Here is a 27,971-nt window from a genome sequence, read left to right on the forward strand (position 1 = left end):
ATGGAAATGGAAGAGGTGATGGAGAAGGTAAAGGGGGCAAAGGAGTGCTAGGGTAAAGGGCGGTAAAAAAAAGTAGTGGAGAGGAAGAGGAAGAGTAATGCCGGGATAAATGGATGTGGGTGGAAAGGCGTGAACAGAAAAGACGGGACGTGGGAGGTGGGAAAATGGGTGTCGAAAATTTTTTTGATTTGCACAGGACTTGTGTAAAACTGCATAAGGGGAGAATGAGTGTGCATAAGTTATGCACTCTCTTATGCAGGTTTCGGTGAAAGATAAAGAGTGTGAAAAATCAGTTATGCAAAAGTGCATAACTTATGCGTTGACTTATGCAGGTTTCGGCTGATAATGGAAGTGTAGAAAATGCAGTCATGCAGAAGTGCATAAGCCGTGCACTCCCTTATGCAAGTCTTGGCAGGTTTTGGATTTCCAGAAAGTGTGGTCATGCGGAAGTGCATAACTTATGCACTCCCTTATGCAAGTCTCGGCAGATTTTGGGATTTCAGAAGATGTGGTTATGCGGAAGTGCATAACTTATGCACTTCCTTATGCAGATTTCGGCAGAAAGAGAAAATGCAGGATTTGAAGTCATGCAAAAGTGCATAAGTCATGCACACACTTATGCAAGTTTCGGCAGATATGAAATTTGACAAAAATGTGGCTATGCAGAATTGCATAAGCTATGCACATCCTTATGCAGTTTGCAACAGAGATGAAAAATGGCAAGAATTGTGGTTATGCAGGATTGCATAAGCTATGCACATCCTTATGCAGTTTTTAGCAAGATGAGAAAATGGCAAAATTTGTGATCTAAAAGCTGCATAAGCTATGCAGTTACTTATGCACAATTCAACAAGATTGAGATTACAATTGAAAATGAATTGCAAGTTTGAAAAATACACTAGAATGCAGAAATGTAATTCTATAAAGCATAAATCATGAGAAATTATCACCAAAAACACATCAATATATACAAAATCCATCACAATTGCATCAAACAAGCTTGTAGAAGTGAGTTCTGCATGAGTGGCATTTGTGAATCATGCCATTTCAATTCAAATTCTGCAAATCAACATTTAGCACATTAAGACTCAATAAAATCTGCATAAAGTTGCATCTATCCACAAATGAGAATGGACTCCCCAAGTTATGCCAAGAAAATGCAGTATGTCCACCTTGAATCTCACAACCCAAATAAGCTCAAAACTACAAAAATGACCCACTTACCATCATATTAACATGATAAGCACAAATACTTAAAAGTTACACACCCAACCTCACAAAGAAACATAAGCCATGTGCTGCAGACCCTTCTTTGCTGAAAATTGCATTTTTCTGCATAAACTAAGAAGCAGACCTGCACAGGTTATGCAGTGAAAATAAATCAATCTTGGGAGAGTTGAAGGACAAAATTTCAGATTAAGAGTCACTCCCCAGCAGTTCACCAACCTTCCTCCATTGAAATACATCTACAAGGGACAAGATTCAACAATGTCAAAAATTGAATTTGGGGAGATTTAAGATAAAAACAAAAGCAATGTAAATAAAAGTAAATCAACAGAAGCAAGATAAAAGAACTTGGGATGCCTCCCAAGAGGGCTAATTTATAGTCCTTAGCTGGACTCTTCATGCATTTCACTAAAAAGAGGTGAGGGATTGGAGAGCTTGTAACAGCTTGCTCCCTTTATTGGGTCTCCAGTTATGTAATGTTTCAATCTATGCCCATTAACCTTAAAATTCCCAGATTTTTCACTCCAAATTTCAATTGCTCCATAAGGGAAAACCTTAGAAACTCTATATGGACCAGTCCATCTTGATTTAAGTTTTCCAGGGAACAATTTCAATCTTGAGTTGAACAATAAAACTGAATCACCCTCTTTAAATTCATTTTTCCTAAGATGCTTATCATGCCAAACTTTAGTTCTTTCTTTATAAATACGAGCACTTTCGTAGGCATCCATCCTCAATTCTTCAAGCTCATTAAGTTGCAATAGCCTTTTCTCACCAGCTTGCTTGAGATCAAAATTCAAGGTCTGAATGGTCCAATATGCTCTATGTTCTAGCCCCACAGGTAAATGACAAGACTTACCATACACCAACCTAAAGGGAGTAGTTCCTATAGGGGTTTTGTAAGCAGTCCTATATGCCCATAAAGCATCATCTAGTTTGGCAGACCAATCTTTCCGAGAATTGCTCACTGTTTTCTCCAAGATATGTTTGAGTTCTCTGTTAGAAATTTCAAATTGTCCTGAAGTTTGAGGATGGTATGGGGTAGCTATCTTGTGCACTACACCATATTTTCTCATTAAGCTCTCAAATTGCTTATTACAAAAATGTGAACCCCCATCACTAATTACAGCCCTTGGAGCTCCAAATCTACTCAAAACAAATTTCTTTAAGAATTTCACTACCACCTTAGCATCATTAGTTGGAGTTGCAATAGCTTCCACCCACTTTGACACATAGTCAACTCCAACTAGAATGTATTTATTACCATATGAAGGAGGAAATGGCCCCATAAAATCTATTCCCCAGACATCAAACAATTCCACTTCAAGAATATCATTTAGGGGCATTTGATCTCTTTTTGACAAATTTCCACTCCTTTGACATTTATCACATTCTAACACAAATTTCCTCACATCCTTAAAAGGATTAGGCCAAAAGAAACCAGCCTGCAGAATTTTACTAGCTGTTTTAGAGATTCCAAAATGTCCTCCATAATCAGAAGCATGGCAATGATGCATAACACTCTGTGTCTCCTCATCAGGAATACATCTTCTTATTAAACCATCACAGCATCTCCTAAAGAGTAAAGGATCATCCCATCTATAAAATTTTGCCTCATGCAAAAACTTTTTCTTTTATTGCCATGTCATTCCTAGAGGTAAAACTCCACAAGATAGATAATTCACCAAGTCTGCATACCAAGGTAATTTAGCAACAAGAGAGAATAGTTGTTCATCCAAGAAAAACTCATCAATAGGTACTTCATCCATTTCTTCATCATCCAATTTTAACCTACTAAGATTATCCGCAACTACATTTTCAGCTCCCTTCTTATCTCTAATCTCCAAATCAAACTCTTGTAGCATCAGAATCCACCTAATGAGCCTAGGTTTAGCCTCCTTTTTATGGAGTAAATACCTGATGGCTGCATGATCTGAAAATATAACCACCTTTGAGTCAATAATGTAAGGTCTGAACTTTTCCAATGCAAAGACAATTGCTAAGAATTCCTTTTCAGTTGTTACATAATTTGTTTGAGCCTCATCCAATGTTCTACTAGCATAATAAATAGCATAAGCCCTTTTGTCCTTTCTTTGACCAAGAACAGCTCCAATTGCATAGTTGCTAGCATCACACATAATTTCAAAAGGTAAGCTCCAATCGGGCAGTTGCATGATTGGTGCAGTGATAAGAGCTTGCTTTAACCTGCAAAAGGCATCCAAACACTCTTAGTCAAATACAAATGGTATGTCATGACTTAACAAATTAGACAAAGGTTTGGCTATTTTAGAAAAATCCTTGATAAAGCATCTGTAGAACCTGGCATGTCCTAGAAAACTTCGAATTCCTTTGACATTGGTAGGAGGAGCCATCTTCTCTATCACTTCAACCTTGGCTTTATCAACCTCTACTCCTCTGTTAGACACCAAATGTCCAAGCACTATCCCTTCCTGAACCATGAAATGACACTTTTCCCAGTTTAACACAAGGTCGATTCGCACATCATTGCAAAACTTTAGAAAGGTTAGCTAAGCATATGTCAAATGAAGATCCATAAACAGAAAAGTCATCCATAAAAACCTCCATTATATCTTCAATGAAATCTGAGAAGATTGTCATCATGCACCTTTGAAAAGTGGCTAGTGCATTACACAACTCAAATGGCATCCTCCTATAAGCAAAGGTTCCATATGGACAAGTAAAAGTGGTTTTCGTTTGATCATTTGGATGGATAGGGATTTGAAAAAATCCTGAATAACCATCTAAATAGCAAAAATAAGAATGCCTAGCCAGTTTTTCTAACATTTGATCAATGAAGGGAAGTGGAAAATGATATTTTCTAGTGGCAATATTTAATTTTCTGTAATCTATGCACATTCACCAACTAGTCACTGTTCTTGTGGGAATTAATTCATTATTTTCATTTTTGACCACTGTCATTCCACCCTTTTTTGGGACAACATGTACTGGGCTCACCCAAGTACTGTCTGAGATAGGATATATAATCCCTGCATCAAGCAACTTAAAAATTTCCTTTTTAACAACTTCTTTCATATTTGGGTTCAACCTCCTCTTATGTTCAATAGATGGTTTACAATTTTCTTCCAAAATAATTCTGTGCATGCAAAAGTGTGGGCTTATTCCCTTAATGTCATCTATGGTATATCCTAAAACTTTCCTAAATTGCCTCAACACCCTTAACAACTTATCAGCCTCTAAGGTACTCAAGTTTGCATATACAATTACTGGATAAGTGTTATTAGTGCCAAGAAATTCATACCTGAGCTGAGAAGGAAGTTGCTTAAGTTCTACCTTAGGTGCATCTTCTTCCTTGAATGATGGTTGCTTAGATTCGACTTTTTCCTTTTGTGTGAGTTGAAAAACTGGAGCAGAAATGAATGGTGGACTTCCCTCTAAATGTTGAGCATATGCAGCCACATGAGGGTTATCATAGTCTATGCCTCCTCCATGAACCAAGCAATTTTCAAGTGGATCTTTCGGATATCTCTTTCTTAAGTGTTCTTCAACTAGCTCATCAATGATATCTATTCTCAAACAAGTATCAGCTTCAGAATGATGCTTCTTCATAGTGTTATTAATATTGAAAACCAATTGATCTTCACCAACTCTAAGAGTCAATTTTTCTCCCTTAACATCAATCAATGCTCCTGCTGTAGCTAGAAAGGGTCTTCCCAAGATAATTGGAATATTAGAATCCTCTTCCATGTCCAAGATGACAAAGTCAACAGGTATATAGAACTTCCCAACCTTTAGAGGCACATTCTCCAAAATCCCTTCAGGATACTTAATTGATCTGTCAGCTAACTGAAGAGAAATGTGGGTTGGCTTAAGATCTCCCATATTGAGCTTCTCATAAATGGAGAGGGGCATGAGGCTAACACTAGCCCCTAAATCACATAAAGCTTTTGTAGAACATGATTCCCCAATGTGGCATGGAATTGAAAAACTCCCTGGGTCCTTGAGCTTTGGAGGAAGTTTCCTTTGGAGGATAGCACTGCATTCTTCTGTCAAAGCTACAGTTTCATGGTCTTCAAGTTTCCTCTTGTTTGAGAGAATTTCTTTTAAGAATTTTGCATAAGAGGGCATTTGTGAAAGAGCATCAATAAAAGGCACATTTATGTATAGCTTCTTCAAAACCTCTAAGAACTTTCCAAATTGCTTATCAAGCTTGGCTTTTTGAAATCTTTGTGGAAAGGGAAGTTGTGGCTTGTAAGGCTCTGGAGGTATATACTTCTCTTCCTTCTCTTCAATTTTCTCTTTACATTTTTCTGCACTTTCTTTCTCACTTTCTTGTTTTTCACTCTCATAAGTTTCTTTCTCATTTTCTCTCTTCTCACTATTTTCACTTTTCTCATTATTTACAACCTTCCCACTTCTTAAAGTAATAGCTTGACACTGCTCTCTTGGGTTTTCCAGTTGACTTGGAAGTTTTCCAAAAGACTTGGTACCTGAGGAAGATGCTTGTTGTGCAATCTGATTTTCCAACATTCTGTTATGTGTTTGCATCTGTTCTAGCCTTGCTTTCATCTCTCTCATCTCTTCATCATGCTTAGTTTGGTTAGCAAGAATCTGTTGTAATAAAGCTTTTGTGGTGGAACTTTGTTCTTGCTGTTTTGGTGGAGGATTCATATTTTTCTGCTGAAAATTAGGCAATGGTTGCCTATTTTGCTGATATGGAATTCCTTGTTGTTGTTGTGGTTGAAAATTCTGATTTGGAACTTGACTTTGCTGATTTCCCCATGAAAAGTTGGGATGATTCCTCCAAGTTGGATTATAAGTTTGAGAGTAAGGATTTCCCATTTGTTTGTTTCCATAATTACCAACATATGCAGCTTGCTCTCCATAGTTTACTCCACAGCTGGTAGTTCCCTCTGCATAAGCAACTTGTTGTGAACTTCCAGATGATGATAATGAACTAACCAACATACTTAAATCTTCCATCTTCTTAGCCAAAACATTTGTAAGTGCATCAAACTTTGCATTAATCATGTTGAATGGATCAAGGTCATACATTCCAACAGCTTGCCTCTTTTAAGTTGGAGCGGGTCCTCTTGGACTACTCTAAAGATGAGTATTCTTTGCAATTTTCTCCAATAACTCATAAGCTTCATCTTCATGCTTCATAATAAATTCTCCTCCTGTTTGAGCATCAATAATCCCTCTAATTGCAGGAGTGACATTTGTGTAAAAATTCTGGTTTATCATCTATTTTGGAATGGTATGATGTGGGCATTGTCTCTCTAATTCCTTCCATCTCATCCATGACTCATAGAGAGTTTCATCTTCTCTTGGTCTAAAAGCTGTCATTTGATTCCTCAATTCTTGAGTTTTTCCAGGTGAAAAATATTGTGCAAGAAATGCATCAGTGAGTTGCTCCCAATTTGTAATGGAGTTGTGAGGTAAAGAATCAAGCCAATCCAATGCTCTATCTTTCAAAGAGAAAGGGAATAGCTTCAATCTTGCTGCATCATCAGATACTCCAGGTTGTTTTTGCATATCACAAATCATAGTAAACTTCTTTAAATGTGTGTGTGGATTTTCAGAAGGATGTCCTCTAAATTGAGAATTTTGAATCATTTGAAGAACCCCAAAATCCATCTTGTAACTATTTGCATCAATTCTTAGTCTTGCTATACTTTCTCTCAAGTCATCAAAACGAGGAAAAGCATGATCCATCATACTTCCCCTAGGCACATTAGCATTAACAACTTCTTCACCTTGGGCTACATTTTCATTGTTTCGACCATTTTCAGCATTACCACCACCAATTCTAATTCTTTCATCAGCCATGTCTGCTTCAATTTCAGTTTCTCTCAAGGCGTCTTTCCTTTTTCTGGTTTCTTTCTTGTTGGCTCTACAAAATTTCTCAATTTCAGGATCAAACAATAAGGATGTGTCACTTGTGCTTCTAGCTCTTCTCATAAAAGATTAAGAGTACCTGAAAAAGAACAAACAAACACAAAATGAAAAGATAACAAAGATAAAACTATAAACAACTAAAATAATCAAGAATTCAATCTTAAACAAACAACTCCCCGGCAACGGCGCCAAAAACTTGATGTGGCCCAACCACAAGTGCACGGGTCGTACAAGTAATATAGAAAAGTTATCGTTCCCACGAGGAGTTGAGTTAATGATTGAATTTTTGATATAAAAATTCTAACTAATTTGGACTATTTTTGAAATTAAAATAATAAATTGATAGCTATTGAAATGTGAATTCTATGTGTGTGAGATTAATAGTCTATTCAACAATGTATTAATTAAACTAAAATTGCATCAAATTAAAATAAGCAAGTTGAAATATGGCAAAATTTAAAATGGCAAGCAATTAAATTCAATTAGAAATTAACAATGATAAAAAGGCGATTCCGGAGTTCGGGGGTTCATATTCAATCTATTTTGGGATTTTAATTGGTTATCCAATCTTGTGGAACTTACGGGTTTTAAGGAGATTAATTCTTAAATTCTTTGAATACCCTTTCGAGTGGGACAAAGAGTGCCTTAATCAATCTAATCCTACTTTCGTGGAGTTAGAGTTAATTAAGACCTATTAAGTTCTTTAATTAATCTGTGAATCCTCTTAATCCTTAGTCTATTTCTAGATCCAAGTTAATTAAGTGCAATTTCTTGATTATCTATCACAAGGCTTTCTCCTTTCGGTGCCTCAACCATGGATTAAGAACATCACTTAATGGGATCCTACACTAAGCATGTCATTAAGCACACAAGAAATGAATAAAACTCATTAAGACCACAAAATATGGATTACCCAATCAAAATCCACAAAATATCTCAAATATTACATCCCTTACTCCAGGATCAAATAAAAACTACTCACTATCCATAATATTTACAATATATTCTGAGTTTATATGGAAATAAAGCTTTAATCTAAGCTAAGAAACAAGAAATCCAATACTAGAAAGGTAGGAAATATGCAAGAAAAGAAAGAAATCTCCAAATCTGGTTGGAAATGGTGTGGGAGACGATTTTTGACTCTTCAGCTGCTGCCCTCTCCTTTTCCTTTTCTTCCTCTCTTTCTCCTCTCTTTTCTAAAATGGGATAAGGGGCTATTTATAACTTTTTCTGACATGGAGCCCTAAAATGGTGTGTTTGAGGTGTGATTTTCTGAGGGAATCTTCTGCCAGCTCATCAATGAAGTCTTTATGGGACTGCATAAGTGGGCTGCATAAGTTATGCAGTCCCTTATGCAGTTTTCAGCTGGTTTCTGGCTCTCTTATGCGAAACTGCATGACCAAGCGCATAAGTTATGCACAATTCTGTGAGGCTGCATAAGGGAGGCACGAATTTGCATAAGTTATGCGGCAACTTATGCAGATTTCGGCAGGTATTGGAACAATGTTTCTTCTCCTTATGTAGATCTGCATAACTTATGCGGCAAGTTATGCTCAATTTGGCCAATGCATATTTCAACTTTGAAACTTGTTTTTGACATCTTTGGCTGTAGAAATCACTCCTCAATGGCAAAATTTCTTTTTTAGTCCCTCAAAAACACCATTTTTCCTACAAAACAAAGTAAAAATTACTAATTAATCCAAAATTGACAATTATGAAAAACTAACTAAATAACTAATGAAATTAGCTAAAAGTGACTAATAATCAAATAAAATGGCTAAGAAATTAAACCTAAATGACTATGCAAAATGTATGCATCAATTCTGTAGGATTATTTTCACTAAAGACTATAGCAGATTTTTGAAGATTAATAGTTGGACCACTAATGGCAGCATACTGTTGGAGAACTTGATGAGATGAATCAGTGTGACTTCTTGATTATTAGCTTTAGAAAGAATAATAGAATCATCCACAAACAGAAGATGAGCAATAGTAGGACCCCTCTGAGAAATGTGTTGACCAAATATACCCTTCTCCTTAATCAAATCAGACAACCCTTCTTCACAAATAAAAAGAGATAAGGAGATAAGGGATCTCCTTCAAGATACCTCTTGTAGAAGTAAACAACTCAGTTTGATATCCATTTAATTGAATGGAATAAGAGAATGAGGAGACACATTCCACGATCTAAGAAACCCATGTAGGATGAATACCAAACTTATTAAGCATATGTTGAAGATGTGGCCGTTCCACACATTCATAAGCCTTATTGATGTCTAATTTCACTACCATTCCCCAATTATTAGTATTAGTTCTCTAAGAAAATTTGTGCATAATTTCATAAGAAATAAGGATATTGTCTTAAATAAGACTTCCTCGAATGAAAGCACTCAGTTCTTCCCCTTTAAGATCATCCATGAATGGTTGTAATCGATAAACCAAGATCTTGGAAATAATCTTGTAAAAAACCAAGCATAATCCTATAGACCAAGGATCCTTCATAGTTTGCACATTTTTTACCTTAGGGATCAAAGATAAACAGTATAATAAAAAACTCAGGGAATTTTACTAGTATTAAAGAAAGCAAGAACTGCTGCTATCAAATCTTGTCTAAGAATGTGCCACTATGTTTGGTAAAATGATGCTATAAAGCCATCTGCTCCTGGAGCTTTAAAGGGGTTAATGGAGAAAACTGCCTTTCTAACTTCATAATGGGCCTAATGCGATCCACATTCATTTGTGGTGTAACTCAAGGATGGAAATTAGGTAGCATATCCTCATGAATGATAGGATTACCCGATGTATAGATGTTGGCAAAATAGTGCATAGCAACAGGTTTAACATTGTCATGTCCATAAGCCCATTCCCCTGTGTGATCCTTAATGGCTTCAATGAAATTCCTTCTTCGTCGTTGAATTAATTGAGCATGGAAGAATAGGTGTTCTTGTTCCCCATTTTAAGTCAAGATTGTGGTGCTTTTTGGGCCCAAAAAGCTTCCTCACGTTGAATCTCAATAGCTAAATTAGATTCCAATTGTCGCACGATAAAGATGTTATTGCCATTGGAAGAATGTTTGATATGAGCTATCTGAGATTGGAGATGTTTGATATTAAAGGAAGAATTTTGATTATAAGACTTCCTCCAAATGGTAAGATCATATTTACATTTTTTGTGTTTGGTGAAATCGTCAAAAGGATTAGAGCCTGTCTGAGGAGTCTGCCAAGCCTCAGAAATGATTATTTCCATATCAAGTATTTGTTTCCATCAACTATCAAATCGTAAAGGGGCTTTGGATTTTATTCTTCAAGGAGAGGTAGTGATTAGCAGTGGACGATGATCAGATCCATAGTCATCAGTAGGGAAAGAGACTAATCAAGAGGCAGTAGCTAGACAGTGATCCAACCGTTCTTGAACCGTCTCGTCGATTATTACAAGTGGTAGGTGGTCCCGTAAAAACCTAGACTAGTCCCCATTCATCAACAGAATTCCGAAACATTTGCATTTTGTTTTGGGAAGTAGTATTTGCTCCTAATTTCTCATTGGAGAAAAGAATAGAGTTGAAACCTCCTATCACTGTACATTCAGAGTTAACATATGACTTGTAGCATAAGAGCTGCTGAAATTGTATTTTGCGAGTGTCTTCACAGCTAGCATATAAGAGAATGACATCCCAAAATTTTAAAAATATTTTGGAGATATGACTTTGGCATTTGGTGGAATTTGATATTTACTTGCTTTAGAACCCCACCATTAATTAATTGCATTACGTGAAAACAATTAGGAGCCATTCCTGACATCAATTAACATCAGTCTTTCAATTGACAGATTTACAAATTTCTTATTGGATATGTATAAATCATTTTCCCATTTTCGTAAGTTTTACTCATCCAATTATTTCCCATATGAGACCTAGTAATGGTAGGATTGAGTATATGTAGCCAAATATATCAGAAATAAAACTCAGCTCTCCATTTATGAAACTATTAGATTAGTAATTCAGAAAAAATGCATGCCTCTTACAGCAAAATATTTTCCAAAAAAAAAAAAGTGTAAATATAAAAATCAATGTAATTCCTTAACTTTAATTTTTATCATAAAAATTTTTAAAATTTAATTTGAGTATCACTAAAATTCATGTAGCCTCCTATAACTAGATTTAATTAGAGTTTAGATATCAATAAAAATAAAATAAAATAATATATATTGTTAATTTTTCTTAAATAAAAACAAAATTAGAAGAATTAAGATAAATTAAATGTATATATTTTAGACATTAACCTAAGATTTGAACTAAAAAGCAATATAAGTAAAGATAACATTATTAAATTTTCTTTAAAAAAATAATCATATAATTTTTAATAAGATAAAAATTAATTAATTAACTTTAAATACTTATAAAAATAATTTAAGTTATAAACAAATAATTTTAGGTTAAGTTCAGTGTAAATTAAAGCATCTGAAAGAATATAGAAAATATCTAAAAAACATAATATAAACAAAAAATAAATCATTCATTTAAATTAAATACAATCTATATTACTAACGTTGTTACAAATATTTCAGTAGTATTATAAATAATTGAATCTCATAGTACGGATATGTTCATCATAAAAGTTTTTAACTATTTTAGCTCTTATTTTTAGGACCTTTTTCTAATTGCAACAAACATTTATTAATAAATTGTTCTTGTTGGTCTTGGGATTTTTCCCCTCTCATTCCATTTTTATTAATAAATTATTCTTACTTAAAAAAAAAAAGTATGCATATTTAAAAGAGGTTAAAACTTTTTTATAAAATATTTTTTAAAACAAAGGATTTAGTTTTTGAAATTTTCGTGGAAAAACTTTATTCCACAAAAGTTCCAACAAGAAATTCTATACAAGAAAACAAATTGATGTGAAAATATTGTAAAACTCTCAGAAATCAAACAAAATAATCATGCTTATAAACATCGTCGTTTTCACATTGTTATTAAGGGAGATAGATTAGGAGTAAACTTTGGGCAGGACTTTGACACTTGGAAGAATTTGATATTTGGAGACTTTAGGACCTCGCCATTTATTAATTGCATTATGTAAAATTGTAGGGCCAAGTGAAATTACATCCACATGATATAATTATTATAATCTTTAAATTATTTAAAAATATTTTTAGTAGAATTGAATCTCAATTAATAAAGAAAACATTCATATTTGTCAATTAATTAAACTAATGTTGTTGAGTATTGTAATTCATAAATAAACAAAGATAAATCAAAACAATCCAATTTTTTTTAATAAAAGTTAATCAAGATTATGATGAAGTACCAAGTCTATCCCAGCTTGATGAGAGAGAGTTTATGGCAGTCAATAAAGACATTTTAATCAGAGGCGGAACTTAAGGTTGACCAGAGGGGGCTATGGCCCCCCAAAGTTTTTCTTTTATAAATTTTTTTGTTAATTAAAAATATATATAATGTGATCACGCGACTAAAGGAACAAAATTGATATAAATAAAAGGAAATAAAGTAATTAATTAATGTAAGTAATGTATTAATAAAGTAATTAATATGAGAAAAAGAAGATTGAAATAATTAATAAGGAAATTTGATCGATTAAGTTTTCAATTAAATATTTTTTAAAAAAATGTTATTTAATCAAAATTAAATCATTTTTGTTGATTCTTTCAAACTGATATTCCGTCCAAAGAATCTAATGGTTTAGCCTAATGCATCTCTTTATATATATATATAAACAAATTTTTTTTTTATAAACAATAAAATTATTTTATTAAGAGAAACGATCATTTCCTTGATTACAGCACCCGGAACTGGGTACGAGAAAACATATATAAACAAAATTTATTGAAAATTAGAAAAAGGAACAAGAAACATGAACTCTCAGGTCTCTATCTGTCTTACTAGTCAACCCTGAAATGGGTTAGAATTTCGCCAATAAGACGTATATTTTTATTGACTGTCCAAGTCCTGTGATTCCCTTCTCCATCTACCTTTCACATTATTAATTCAGCTGCACAGGATAATTGGAGGTATATATATCTATATTTTAAGACCCAAGCGATGCTGCAAATATAAATTTTTATATATTTATTATATTATTATGATTAATTAATTAAAAAAGGGTAAATTCGTTAGCCCGTTTTATTTAATTTTCAATTTAGAAATTTTGATATTATTGATAGATAGAAATCCAATGCACTTTCACTTTTTATTGAAATGGTCTAAATATTAGAATTATAGAATTTAAATTTTGGTTTTAATTACTGTGATTTCATTTTTATGCCTATTAATAAATTTTGAATATAAAATTTCACATATGACGGCAATATTAATTCAATTATCTTCAAAAATGATGATTTTAAAGTCAATAGTTGCATTAAATGTAAAACATAATTCTGGCTATAAATTAAGGCCTCTTTTAGGAGTTTAATCACTAAACTTATAGTAGTTAACAGAAAAGAAAAAAAGATTATGGAGATATCTTTTTACGGGATATTGCTTTACATTTTCTTCTTCTTCTTCCATCTTTCAGCATTGACTCACTCTTTTAATTCTTCTTTGCAGCTGCGATGCCATGATGATGAGAGCTTGGCCTTGCTTCAATTCAAAAAAAGCTTCATCATATCTAATACTTGTGATTATTCTTTTGGCCCTTCAAAATTGGAATCATGGAAACTCATCCATGGAGAAAGAGGTGACTGCTGCTCATGGGATGGTGTGGAGTGTGACGACCAAACTAATCATGTCATCAGCCTTGACCTTAGTGGCAGTTGTCTCTCTGGCTCTATCAACTCCAACAGCACCCTCTTCCGCCTTGTTCACCTTCAAACCCTCAATCTTGCCTACAACAACTTCAACTACTCTCAGATACCATCTCAAGTAGGCCAGCTCTCAAGGTTAACTCATCTCAGCCTCTCTGAATCTTATTTTTCTGGCCAAATTCCATCACAAGTCCTCAATCTATCTGGGTTGATTTCTCTTGATCTTTCTGATGATTCCGAACAAGTGAAGCTCTATAAGCCTAGTCTCAGAGATCTAGTTCAACAATTGACCAAGTTGAAGGAATTGGACCTCTCAGGAGTGGACATTTCTTCAACGGTACCTGATATGTTGGCAAATTTTTCATCTTTGGAATCTCTCCGTCTCAGTAGTTGCGGGTTGCAAGGTGAATTCCCAATTGGAATTTTTCAGCTTCCAAACCTAAAAGAACTTGATATAAGCAAAAATCTTGACCTCAAAAGTTATTTGCCCGCTTTCCAATTGGGGAATCTCCTTGAATCATTGATCCTTTCTGAAACAAATTTTGTTGGAGAGTTACCTTCCTCTATTGGAAACCTTGCCTACTTGGAATATCTGGACTTTGACTCTTGCAATTTCAATGGACAACTCCCTTCTTCCATAGGTAACCTTACCAAGCTTACCACTCTTTCTCTCTCAAACAACAACTTCCGGGCCCCAACTACTTCCTTGTCTTGGGTCGGTAAACTGTCCGATCTCAATTCCCTTTCTCTCTATTCTGTCGGATTGAATGGTGACTTCCCATTTTCACTCATGAACTTGACTCATCTTTCTAGTTTAGATTTGGGCTATAATCAACTTACTGGCCCAATCCCTTCTTGGCTTGTGAACCTGACCATGCTTTTTGAGTTATATTTAGACCATAATCATTTCATTGGTCAAATCCCATCGTGCCTCATTTCCGAGGCAAGTATTGAATACTTGTATTTGAACAATAATCAATTATCAGGTCAAATCCCATCTCAAATTAATAATCATTCTAAACTAAGAATATTGGAAATTCCATCAAACAAATTGCAAGGCTCCATTCCAAGCACTCTCTCTAACCTCAGGAATCTTAAAATTCTCAACTTTGATTCAAACAATTTATCTGGTGTTGTGGATGTGAATATCTTCTTTCAGCTCAAAAAGTTGCGGACTTTGTTCTTATCACACAACAAATTACGGTTGCTCACAGAAAGTAGCGCACTTGCCACCGTTCCTAATTTTACTAAATTAGGATTGGCTTCTTGCAACCTTAGTGGGTTCCCCAGTTTCTTGCACAATCAAAATGAGTTGCGGCTCCTAGACCTTTCCTCAAACAACATAAAGGGCCTGATACCTTCATGGGTGTGGAACATAAGCAGAAATTCATTGACATATATGAACCTTTCTCATAACTTCTTAACTGGTTTTGAGGAAGGTCCGGTTGTTCTTCAATGGGCTCATTTGACCTTTTTAGACATTCGGTCTAATATGCTACAAGGATCATTGCTCTCAATTCCACTTTGGTCCACCAATCACTTTGATGGAAGTATTTCCCCAGCATGGAGAAATGGATGCAATTTGATTTTTATCAATTTAAGCCAGAATAAATTGCAAGGGCAACTACCAAGATCACTGGCAAATTGTTCAATGTTAGAATTTATCGACTTCGGTGAAAATCAATTACATGATTGTTTTCCTTCTTGGTTAGGAAATCTTCCAAAGTTGAAAGTCCTCATCTTGAGATCCAATGGCTTTTATGGTGCATTAAAGGAAGCTCAAATTGGTAAGTTCCCTAAGCTTCAAATCATTGACCTATCTCAAAATACATTCACTGGGGATTTGCCAACTGCATACTTTGAGATATGGGATGCCATGGAAATTATAGACAGAAGTCAAATGACATATATGGGTGAAAATAAATCGGAATATTTTCCATTTATTTCATATGACAGTTATGATTACTCATTAATCATGACTAACAAAGGCTTCGAATTAGAATATTTGAAAATTCCAAGCACTTTGGCGGCCATTGATTTCTCATGTAATAAATTTGAAGGGGTGATTCCAAATGTCATTGGAAATCTTACAGCGCTTCATTTGCTTAACCTTTCCAACAACATGCTCACTGGTCATATACCATCATCTTTGGCAAACATGAGAGAATTGGAATGCTTGGATCTTTCTAGCAATCAGCTCTCAGGACATGTACCTTCGCAATTATCTCAACTCACTTTCCTCTCGTATTTCAACGTGTCTTGGAACCATCTTTCAGGTCCTGTACCTCAAGGAAAACAATTTGACACATTTGATGGCAACTCATATAAAGGGAACTCAGGACTGTGCGGAGCTCTTTTGGAAAAGAAATGTGGAAGTTTTGAAACTATTCCATCGACTCCCCCGACAATCACAGAAGAAGACTCGGGATCTTTCTTTAAAATTAATTGGATGATAATACTGATAGGTTATGCAGGTGGCTTGATAGTTGGAGTGGTTGCTGGGAATGAGGTCACCAGAAGAAAACATGATTGGTTTGTGAAAACTTTTGGAAGGAAACTATTGAGGAGGCAAAGGAAGACAAACACAAGAAATTGAAATTAAATGTTATCGGGTAGATTATTGATCTTGGCAGCCTTCTGGTTTTGGTTTTGAGCTACTGTTGCAATGTTATTTTCACTTCTATAGCTAAACTCTATCTGGTCTTGGTTGTATTTCCTACTGTTACTTTTTTTTTTTTTCACTTAATATGTCAAGTTCTAGGTCCGAATGTATGGGATTGATCTGTTGACCAGGGTGTATTCAAGTTTGTCCATGCTATGTTTTTCTAAATTATCTATAATTTATAATCTATCTATATATATAAATGTGCGAATGATGATGGGATAAACTTTTTAACAAACTAAAATATTGAACTTTTTAACAAACTAAAATATTCTTATCATATTTACAAAACATTAATAATTATAAATTTGCTCTTTTTCATAATGTAATTATAAGAAATCTTATTAACAATTAAAAAGTTTAATTAGAAAGAATTGATATGCATAGTAAAAGTCTCCTATTTTAATTTGAATTCTTTAATGTCATTATCCTTCTAATTTTTTTTTTTTATATAACAATTTATAATATCTCTTCCTTCCTATTTTGATGACAACCTATTTTTTTTCTAAAATCAAAATAATTATATTTTCATTTAGAATTTAATTTAAATATATTAAATTTTAATTATATAAACTCAATTTTAATTGAAATTTAATTATTATTATTATTTTTATTTTTATTTTAATTTAAACTCAATTCACGCGTTTATAAAATAATTTTTATAATTATTTTTCATTATTATACTTAAGCAATAATAATTTTAACTTATAATGGTTTATATTTAAATTTTGTAATTATTTCTGATAGAGGTAAAATACAATCGTACTTAAAATTTAACTTGTATATATAATCAATTTGATTTGAATATAATATAAGTTTACATACAAATTAATTAAACAATTATCTTATTTTAGCTAATATATATAATTTATAATTATCAAAATAGAAATATCAATAATTTTTTAGTCATATTTTACATATACTCTTTTATTAAATCCATATATTTTAATATATAACATTTTTTAATTAAGTTGCTAAATAGTCCAAAAAAATTATTAAATAATCATATTAGTCGAATTTACTTATGTACTTTGTAACCTATATATGGGTACCAACTCATAATGGTTGACTCTTTTTGTTCTTTAATTTCTTTAGTCAAAATTTTTAATTTATTTTTCAAATTTTATATCGAAATTCAATTAGGTTAATATTAAAAGTAATGATATTACAACATTAAGTAAAATTCTATATACATACATACATATATATATATATATAAAAATAAAATTCTATACACACACACATATATATATATATATATATATATATATATATATATATATATATATATATATATATATATTTGTTGCATATTTTTTTTAGTAAGTTAATTCTCATCAACGTTTTTTTTTTTATTTCCATGAAACAAGATATTGATATTTATAAAATTATGAATATTAATTAAAATTGAATATTTAATCTCTATGAATTATAAAAATGAAAATAAATAAATAATATAAATCAATCAAAGATAATTATTAAGTTTAAAATTTCCTAAATGTACAAGTAAAAAAGAATTTTATTTAATTTTGATTAAAGATCAATATCAATAAAAAAAATTAAAAACGACAATTACATTTAAACCTAATTATTTTATTTTTATGTACTTGTATATTATTACAAGTATGATTTCTTAAAAACTGTAATTATGCAATATTATTTTTTGCATTAATAAATAGAGTAATATTAATATATTAATTAATTTGATAGATATCTATAATATTACCTTTATTAGTATTTTTCCTATTTTTATTTTTTTAGCATTGAAGGTATGGCTGTCACCGGTAACAATCCTCTCTTGGAATCAAGCATGTTAAACCTCTTTAACACATTTTCCAAGTATAGACTTTGGGATAAACCAATTATTCTTTTCGCTCTATCTCTATAGATGCGAATCCCAAGAATATAGATTGCCTCCCCTAAGTCTTTCATGGAGAATGAATTTGACAACCATACCTTTATAGTCGTCAACATACATGTATCATTACCTATCAACAGTATGTCATCCACATATAAGACAAGGAAAGTGATAGCACTGTCACTAACCTTCTTATATACACATGGCTCATCCTCATTTTTGATAAAACCAAAGGATTTAATGGCTTCATCAAAACGGATGTTCCAACTCCTCGAAGCTTGTTTCAACCCATAAATGGATCGCTTTAGCTTGCATACCTTAGAACCATCTTGGGATTCAAATCCCCTAGGTTGTTCCATGAAAATGTTTTCTTCAATGTATCCATTGAGAAAAGCTTTTTGACATCCATCTGCCAAATCTCATAATCATAGTATGCAGCTATTGCTAATAAAATCCTAATTGATTTAAGCATGGCAACAGGTGAGAAAGTCTCCTCATAGTCTATTCCTTGCCTTTGGCGAAACCCTTTCGCTACTAGCCTTGCCTTATAGGTCTCTACCTTTCCATCAGAACCAATTTTCTTCTTGAAAACCCATTTGTTCCCTATAGGTACAATACCTTGGTGGAGTCAACAAGATCCCAAAATTGATTATTATAAATGGAATCAATCTATGATTTCTTAGCATCACTCCTTTTTTAAGATTCTATATATGATAGAGCTTATTCATAGGTAAGTGGATAATCTACTTGATCTACTTATTCATTAGTAGACAACTCTTATTCTTCTTCATGAAGAAAACCATATCTCACTGGTGGGTGAGATACCCTGGTTGTTCTACGAGGAACAATTTGTAGATGTTTCATCAATGGGTATAGGTTGACTAGATGGATCTATATCCATCGATCATTGGTTGGTCGAATTCTCCAATTCTAACTCTATTTGCCTTCCTTTGCCTCATTCTTGAACAAACTGTTGTTCAAGAAATGTGGCATCTCTACTTCTCACAACCTTTTGTGAAGTTGGCAAATAAAAATAATATCCAAAACTATCTTTTGGATATCCAACAAATCGACCTTTTACGATCTGGTCTCCAATTTATCGGTGTTGACTTTTGATATAAGTGGACAACCCCAAATCTTAACATGCTTAAGACTTGGTTTTCTTCCATGCCAAATCTCATAAGGTGTGGAAGAAGCGATTTTGATGGAATCCTATTCAGAATATACAAAGCTGATTCTAATGCAAATCCCCAAAAGGAGATTGGCATATCAGTATAGCTCATCATACTACGTACCATATCCAATAGGGTACGATTTCTCCTTTCGAGATACACCATTCATTGTGGCGTTCACGGAGGAGTGTCGAGAAACAATGCCATGCTCTCTCAAGTATTCATCAAATTCAGTACTCAAATATTCACCTCTACGATCTGATCAAAGAGCTTTAATACTCTTTCCTGTTTGATTTTCTACTTCAGATTTAAATTCTTTGAACTTTTCAAAAGATTCATGTTTGTATTTCATCAAATACAAATACCCAAACCTTGATTTATCATCAGTAAAGGTAATAAAATAATGAAAGCCCCCTCTAGCCATTTCTTTAAATGGACCACATACATCACTATGTATTAGCTCTAAAATATTTTCAGCTCTTAGCCCTTGTCCAACAAAGGGTGATCTAGTCATTTTACCTTGAAGGCAAGATTCACAAGTTGGAGTAGGCTCAGAGCCCAATGAAGATAGAATCCCCATTTTCTCCAATTTTGCAATCCTATCTTCTGCAACATGACATAACCTTAAGTGCCAAATATATTTTGAACTTGAGTTGGTTTTCACCATGGCATTGCATTCTTTTAGATTGCTATACTCTGGCCAGTGGAAACACTTTCTTACTGGCAATGGAAACACTTTTCTGTTGGCAGTGGAAACACTTTTCTTTGCCTTTATCAGCTTTAGTCTTCCTTTTCTGTTTAGCTATTTTCTTGGAAGGACCAGGAATCTGAGGTTTCTTTTTCTTATTGCCCTTCTTCTTGTTGGACTTTCCAGCAAAAAAAAAAATTGCAACCAAAGCTACCTCTTTTCCTTTATTGCCTGGCATATTCTTTTGGGCAATAACCAGCATGTTGAGTAATTCACTAAGGTGCATTCTGTTTAGTCATATGGAAATTTGTCACAAAATTCCCAAAAAGACTCGGAAGGACTGAAGGATCAAATCCGTTTGTAGTTGGAAATCCATGTTGAAGTCAAGATGTTCCAACTGCTCAATCAGCCGAATCATCTTGTAGACATGATCCCCAACATTCTGTCCCTCAGACATCCTCATGCGGAATAGCTGCCTAGATATCTTATACCTAGCATTTCTGCTGTGCTCACCATACAACTCTTGTAGGTGAAGGAGGATCTCACTCGCACTCTGCATGTTCTCATGTTGCTTCTGTAACTCATTACTCATGGAAGCAAGCATGTAACACTTAGCTCTCATATCATTCTCCTTCCACTTGTCCAAAGTTTCATGTTCCTCTTGTGTGGCCTCTGGAGGTAAGGGACCAGGAACATTTGAGTCTAGAACATATCCTATATGTTCAAGGTTCAGGACAAGTTTCAAATTTCTTAGCCAATCAGACAGATTAGGTCCTGTCAACCTGTTGTGATCAAGTATGCTTGCAAGGATATTGGATGGTGGTGGTTGTTTTGTGCTCATTTTTATCAGAAAATTAACTGCAGAAAATAACCAGATTAATTAGTAAATGTATCATGTAATTAACCAAAATGATTATGGTCTTTTAATCAAATTGGTCCTCCCACTAACTTAGCGAATCCTACACTTCCAAAGTAGAAAATGGAAATCCTAGTTGGATGGATTTCTAGTGGGTGATTGAATTCTTATAATTCTATTGATCATCCTCAGGTACATCCATTATTGGAATTACAATAAACTATAAGTGAGCAACTCCTTGCCCATCACATCTCATGTGAGGTTCAATCATTTTGCTAGCCCCTAATGCTCAAAATCTCAGGTACATCCAATATTGACTTATCTTGCATTAGTTAAGTTGATCCCATTGAGCCAGTAATTATGTAAATAATTTTAATGTCCTCAGGTACATCCAATATTGGCCACCAAACCATTTACATATTTACAACATCTCATGCTTAACAATTATTCTTAAGAAAATCTCTTAAATTAATTGCATCTCATGCAACTATTTAAAATTTCTTAAAATAATTGCCCCAATGGAGGGCTTATGTTATAATTACTTTAACTATAGCATTTCCAACTTAATCATTTGTTTGGAAGATTTTATAGCCATCCTAATTACTATTTAGGTCTCACTTTGCACATTATCCATTTAGCATGCATATATCATATAATTGCATACATTCCCATACATCTCATGCATTCATGGATAAGCAGTAAAAATGGTATGATCATGGACTTTCTAAGGGATTCAATTCTGAGCCACCAAGAATTGAATCAGGGCATTCCTAGGTGCATTTCATTCATTCATTTTACAAGAGTTGCTGAAGGAGTACATAATCAACACTTGATATTGAATTCCTCCCACTGGTCCCACCAATGCTCTTGACCTCCTTGAACTTCTTGCAATCCAATATTACATAGTAATCCTTGGCATACCAAGGCGAATTTACAAGAACTTAAATAAATGAAATTACAACCCAAAAAATATTACAAACTTAATAATACATACCCAAAATAAATTAAAATAAATTAATTAATTTACAATCCCAAAGAAACATAAAAGAAATAAATCCAATCACATTGGTCTTTTATAGTCCATGATCATCCATCATGCATATCACTATTTAACAATTAAATAAAACATACATTCTTAAATTAAATTGAATATCTCATATTCAACTTAAAAATACAGATTTGAATATGATTCAAATAAATTTAAAAATTCAGATTTGAATCTCATTCAAACAAATTTAAAAATTCAGATTTGAATCACATTCAAACAACTTCAAAAAATTCAGATTTGAATCACATTCAAATATTTTTTAAAAAATCAGATTTGAATCACATTCAAATATTTTTTTAAAAAATCAGATCTGAATTTTATTGAATCAATTTTAAAAAATCAGATTTAAATATGATTCAAACAACTTTAAAAATTCAGATTTGAATCACATTCAAACAACTTTTAAAATTCAGATTTGAATCACATTCAAACATTTTTAAAAATTCTGATTTGAATCATAATTTAATTGTGTGATTAAAACAACTAATTAAACACTTTAATTAGTCAAAGAATAGGCCTTAGATCATACAACAATTGCAGAATTAAAAGCCAAACCTTGAATCACCCATGGAACCATTGTTGCCGCCACCAATGGTGGCTTCTCCATGTGTGACGCCACATCTCATGATCCAACCAGCAATGAATCTCTTGATCTCATGATCAAACACACAATTAAATTATATAATCAACAATCTAAATGGCAAATATAGTGGCTCTGATACCAATTGAAGGAACAGGCGTGAAAAACACAAGTTTATACCATTGAATTCAAAAATTTTCACCTAGTGTCACATGCACCATGCAAGATTTATTTTTATTTATTTGATTTCAATGATAAACAACATATTAAAACTCTTTTAATATGTTTTTGGATCTGTATTTGCCATTTAAGATTTTAAAATTAATCAGATTAATTTTAGAACCCTAGATTAAATCAAGAACGATTACACTAACCTCTTGATGTGCTGCAGCGTGTCTGCGCCTTTGAGATTCGTCTTCAGGACACGGATGTTGTCCTCGAGCTTGTCCACACCAAGAACACCTATGGCAGCCCTTGAATAGCTTCTAAAGCTTTTTCTATTAATTAGAAAATCAAGTTCTGCCTTTTAAGAGATTAAAGATGTAAACAGGACACTAGAAACAATTTCTAGTGTTCTTAATTCAAGAGATTGATGGCTAATCTCTTTGAATTGATGAGAGATGAAGAGAAATAGCTGGAGAGGCTCAAAGTGGCGTGACATATGAGAGGAGAGGCTGCTGGTTATGTTTTCTTTCATTACCACACTTAAATAGCTAGGTTAACACATTAAACCCTAGCCACATGTCACCTTTTGATTAGCTCTAGGTTTAAGTGACCCAATCACATTGTGCCAAGTGTCAAACCTATATTTAATCTTGATTTTAATCATCTTACATGATTAAAAAACATTTGGCAAGCTTATGTGTTATGCCATGTGTCACCATCTCATGGTGCCACGTGTCACACTGTGAAATGACCAAAATGCCCGTGTCTTAATTTTGAGTTCTTAACCCAAAATAATTATTTTCTTCTTCTAATTAATTTATATCAAATATAAATTAATTAATTAATCTCTATTAATTAATTTCTCATCAATTAAATTCATATTTAAACACTTTAAATATAAATTTAATTTATACTACACATCCAATAATCTAGATTTGGTTTCAAGTCATGCTAGGTACTTTGCAATGTAATTGCAAACCAAATCTATTTAATTAATCAATTAAACTCTTTAATTAATTAATTAAATCATATTTAAATAGGTGATAACTTGTGTATGTGTGTGACTTACTAGGCTCATCACTAATTGGCAATGAGACATGATATCAACTCTTAATATCATCAGAACTCTTTCTTACCATAAATGATTTCTCTAAATCATTTTATGAACCTCATAGACCATGGTTAACACCTAGCATAGCATGCCATGGCCACCCAATTAGTAATAAGATTTACCTTAAATGAACCTATAATCATATGTTACCATGCACTAGAATCTCTCTGTTACAAAATCCCAACTCAAGCTGGAGTCATGGTTTATGTCAAACTCCATTTGCTATGAATATTATGTTCTCTTTTAATTCCAGTTCTTGATTAAAAGATTTTTCTCATCAGAAACTCTTTTAATGAATCTATCTGTCTGCCAGAACTTGAAACATCAAGAACAATTAAATGAACATAGGATTTTATCTCTATTTACTTAGAGGAACAGATTCCATCTTGATCAACACCTACCTCCATATATAACTAGTAGAGCCAACAAATGCCCATATACCCATACACAGTACAAGTATGAAAGCGATCAAACTCAAACTACCTATATACAAGATAACTGTGCTATCTCAGTCTAAAGATTATATGCACGATATGATTTATGACAAAACATTGACAAGAGTAAACTCCATGTGCTTGTCATAAGTGTCACCAGTTGACCTACTTATCATTTATAAGTGCCTATCATGTTTGTTATATGGCATGAGACTCACCATTCCATCTTATTTATATCTCATATAAATAACTTGGGAACAAACATGAATACAATCTTTCTGGATAAGTCATGTCCTTATTATGAAGTATCCTCGATTGTGAACCTATTTATGATACTTTGTGCTAGAAATATTGTCACTCATATTCTTAACAACTTAAGAATAATATTTCTAACAAAATATCAATGGACCTTTTCTATTACACATAAATATATTATGTAAAAGGAAAAGTGGAAATGCCTTTTATTAATAAAATATGTACAAGATACATACTAAATGATATGCTCTAGGGCATACTACTAACATTATGCACAAAAGGGTAGTAAAGGCAATGAAAATCAATGAAAAACTAATGTAATGGCCATCCAATAGAACTTTAAGACAAACAGAATTCAAAACAAACTAATTCAAAACAAACTAACAGAATTCAAAACAAACTATAATTGTTTGAACATATTTACAAAGAAAAAGTCCTACAAGTTTGAACAAAAGTAAAACAAAAACTAATCTAGTTCTATTGTTTTGCCCTTATCCATAGATGTTGCTAAGGGGCTGGTTGCATCTGGCTGCTGTCGAAATGATGGTGCTGGAGGAGGTGATGGAGGTGGAGGTGGCATTCCCAGAAAAATCATGAGTTTCTTCATCATCTCCTTCAATTCTTTCTGCTTGTCCCTGGTTTCCATGACAAGGTCAAATAGGTGATCATGACGATCCTTAAGGGTATCAAGACCAATGTCAAGCTTCCTATCCACAAATTATATATCATCACTAAGCCTTTCAAGATAGGTGAATAAGGCTTTAGTGTTGAATGCAGGAGGGGCTGTGGATGAGGAGGGTTCAGCTGTAGGAGGTGTGGGGTGTCTGCAGGCTCTTTGGGGTGTCTGTGCAGATTGAGGGTGGGGTAGGTTGATGAGTCTTGTGGGGTGATGGGACAGGTTGGGCTTCTAGTTGTGTAGTGGGTTCAGTTTCTGCTGCTGGTTGTGCAATGTCAGAATGTGGCAAACTGAACTCTATTTTGGATAGGTGTGCAGCATCAAAATATAAGGTGTCCACAAGTGCTGGTATTGGGTGCTCTTCAGGATTAAAACCAAAATGCTTGGCTATGATAGTTGTGAGGCCACCCAAGACAATGTCACCTATGGATTTGGTGGCAATATGCAACACATGCTCACAAAAGAAATAATCAGGAGAAACCTTGACCTTGTGAAAAGCACACCATAACATGAATAATTCAGATTTCCCCACAGCACCAGAACTAGTCCCTCTACCCAAAATAGTGCTAGCAATCAGTCTATGAATAAACCTAAGTGCAGGGTCAAGTATTTGAGAGGTTTTTGATCTGCCAGTAGAAAAAGTCTGAGGTTGGTTTGTGATAATTCTCCAAAATTGAGCAGCATTCCAAATACCCTTGTTTGCTACCTCTACCCCTGTATATGGCACTCTAAATAGCCCATCAATTGTAAAACCAAGAATGCTATGAAACTGATCCAATGATAACTCTCTATTTTGCCCCAAACATCTAAATTTCATAGTTGGTTTAAAATCTACATCATGCAATTTCAGGGTGGCAGAGAATGAGGAAATAAATTCCAAAACTAAAGCTGGATAAACAATTTCTTGCTTGTGCACAAATTCCATCCAACCCATACCATCAAGGTAGGCAACCACATTGTCAAATAAACCAAGTGACTGGAGAGAGTCTGCAAAAATATACCTAGTGGGTTGCACCTTCCTTTCCTTAAGTCGTTTAAATGTTGCTTTGTGAGTTGCATCAGGAAGGGACCAAGGTAGTTTTGAGACCTGTGAGGTTGCTGACAATTGCTTTTTGCTGGAAGAGGGTGATTTGGTTTGTGTGGAGGCTGAGGTTTTGGGGTTTTTGGGTGGAGGTTCTGACATTGGGGTGGTGGGTGGTTCTTTACGCTTTGAGAGAGGAGGTGCAGAAGTAATGGGTCGCGTAGATTTCGACCTAATTTTCCGCTTGTAAGTGGTTGGTGGAGGTGGAGGAGGAGTTTCTTGTGGAGGGGAGTCGGGGTTGGGAGGCCGCATTGATAATGGCGAAACCTGGAGAGGGGAAGTTTGAGGAGAATGAGGAGGCGACTCCATGGTTCCCGATGGTGAAGATGGAGGAGGTGAGGGATTGGATGAAAGGTGTAGATGGTAGCTAAGGTTAATGTGGCGGAAAGTTGAGTGGAGAAGAATAAGAGGGAAAATGCCGGGCGAAATGGAAGTGAACGGACGGTCATGAACAGAAAAGACGGGAGGTGGGAAAAAATGGGTGCCGACGAAAATTTTGGATTTGGTTGTGTAAGACTGCATAAGTGAAAAGTGAGTGTGCATAACTTATGCACTCTCTTATGCATGATTCGGTGGGTGATAAAAAAGTGTGAAAAACTGATTATGCAAGAGTGCATAGCTTATGCACTAACTTATGCAAGTTTCGGCTTGTTTTGGATTTCAGAGAAATAGGTCATGCAAAAGTGCATAAGTCATGCACTCTGCTTATGCACTTTTCGGTGGGTTTTGATTTTCAGGGTTTGTGGTTATGCAGAAGTGCATAAGTCATGCACCCTCCTTATGCAGGTCTCGGCAGATTTTGGTGTTTGGAAAATGTGGTCATGCAGTTGTGCATAAGCTATGCACTCTGCTTATGCACTTCTCGGTGGGTTTTGAAATTTTGGGTTGGTGGTCATGCAGAAGTGCATAAGTTATGCACTCTGCTTATGCACCTCTCGGCAAGTTTTGGGTTTTGGGGTTGGTGGTTATGCGGAAGTGCATAAGTCATGCACTCTGCTTATGCACCTCTCGGCAGGTTTTGAAATTTTGGGTTGGTGGTCATGCAGAAGTGCATAAGTCATGCATTCTGCTTATGCAGGTCTCGGCAGGTTTTGAGTTTCAGAGTTTGTGGTTATGCAGAAGTGCATAAGTCATGCACCCTGCTTATGCACCTCTCGGCAGATTTTGGTGTTTGGAAAATATGGTCATGCAGTTGTGCATAAGCTATGCACTACCTTATGCAGTTTGCAACAGAGATGAAAATGGCAAGAATTGTGGTTATGCAGGATTGCATAAGCTATGCAATTGCTTATGCACAATTCAACAAAATTGAGATTGCAATGGAAAATGATTTGCAAGTGTGAAAAATACTCTAGAATGAAGAAATATAATTCTATTAAGCATAAATCATGAGAAATTATCACAAAAAACACATCAATATATACAAAATCCATCAAAATTACATCATACATGCTTGTAAAAGTGAATCCTGCATAAAAGGCATTTGTGACCCATGCCATTTTGACTCAAATTCTGCAAA

The 27,971-nt window shown here is 34.0% G+C and overlaps 1 protein-coding gene and 1 non-coding gene across 2 annotated transcripts; both read left to right on the forward strand.

Annotated features, from left to right (window-relative positions):
* Nucleotides 1-26,823, forward strand: LOC110649921 (receptor-like protein 6). Its single transcript, XM_058128538.1, has 6 exons — nt 1-27; nt 333-449; nt 13,670-16,398; nt 18,290-18,297; nt 26,434-26,612; nt 26,656-26,823. The coding sequence occupies exons 1-6, from the start codon at nt 1-3 to the stop codon at nt 26,821-26,823; spliced, it is 3,228 nt and encodes a 1,075-aa protein (XP_057984521.1).
* Nucleotides 6,464-6,571, forward strand: LOC131169932 (small nucleolar RNA R71). Its single transcript, XR_009140877.1, has one exon. It is a non-coding gene; the product is annotated as a small nucleolar RNA R71 (small nucleolar RNA).
* Nucleotides 26,824-27,971: the final 1,148 nt, after the last annotated feature.

Source organism: Hevea brasiliensis, chromosome 10, assembly GCF_030052815.1.
Source record: "Hevea brasiliensis isolate MT/VB/25A 57/8 chromosome 10, ASM3005281v1, whole genome shotgun sequence".
NCBI lineage: Eukaryota > Viridiplantae > Streptophyta > Magnoliopsida > Malpighiales > Euphorbiaceae > Hevea > Hevea brasiliensis.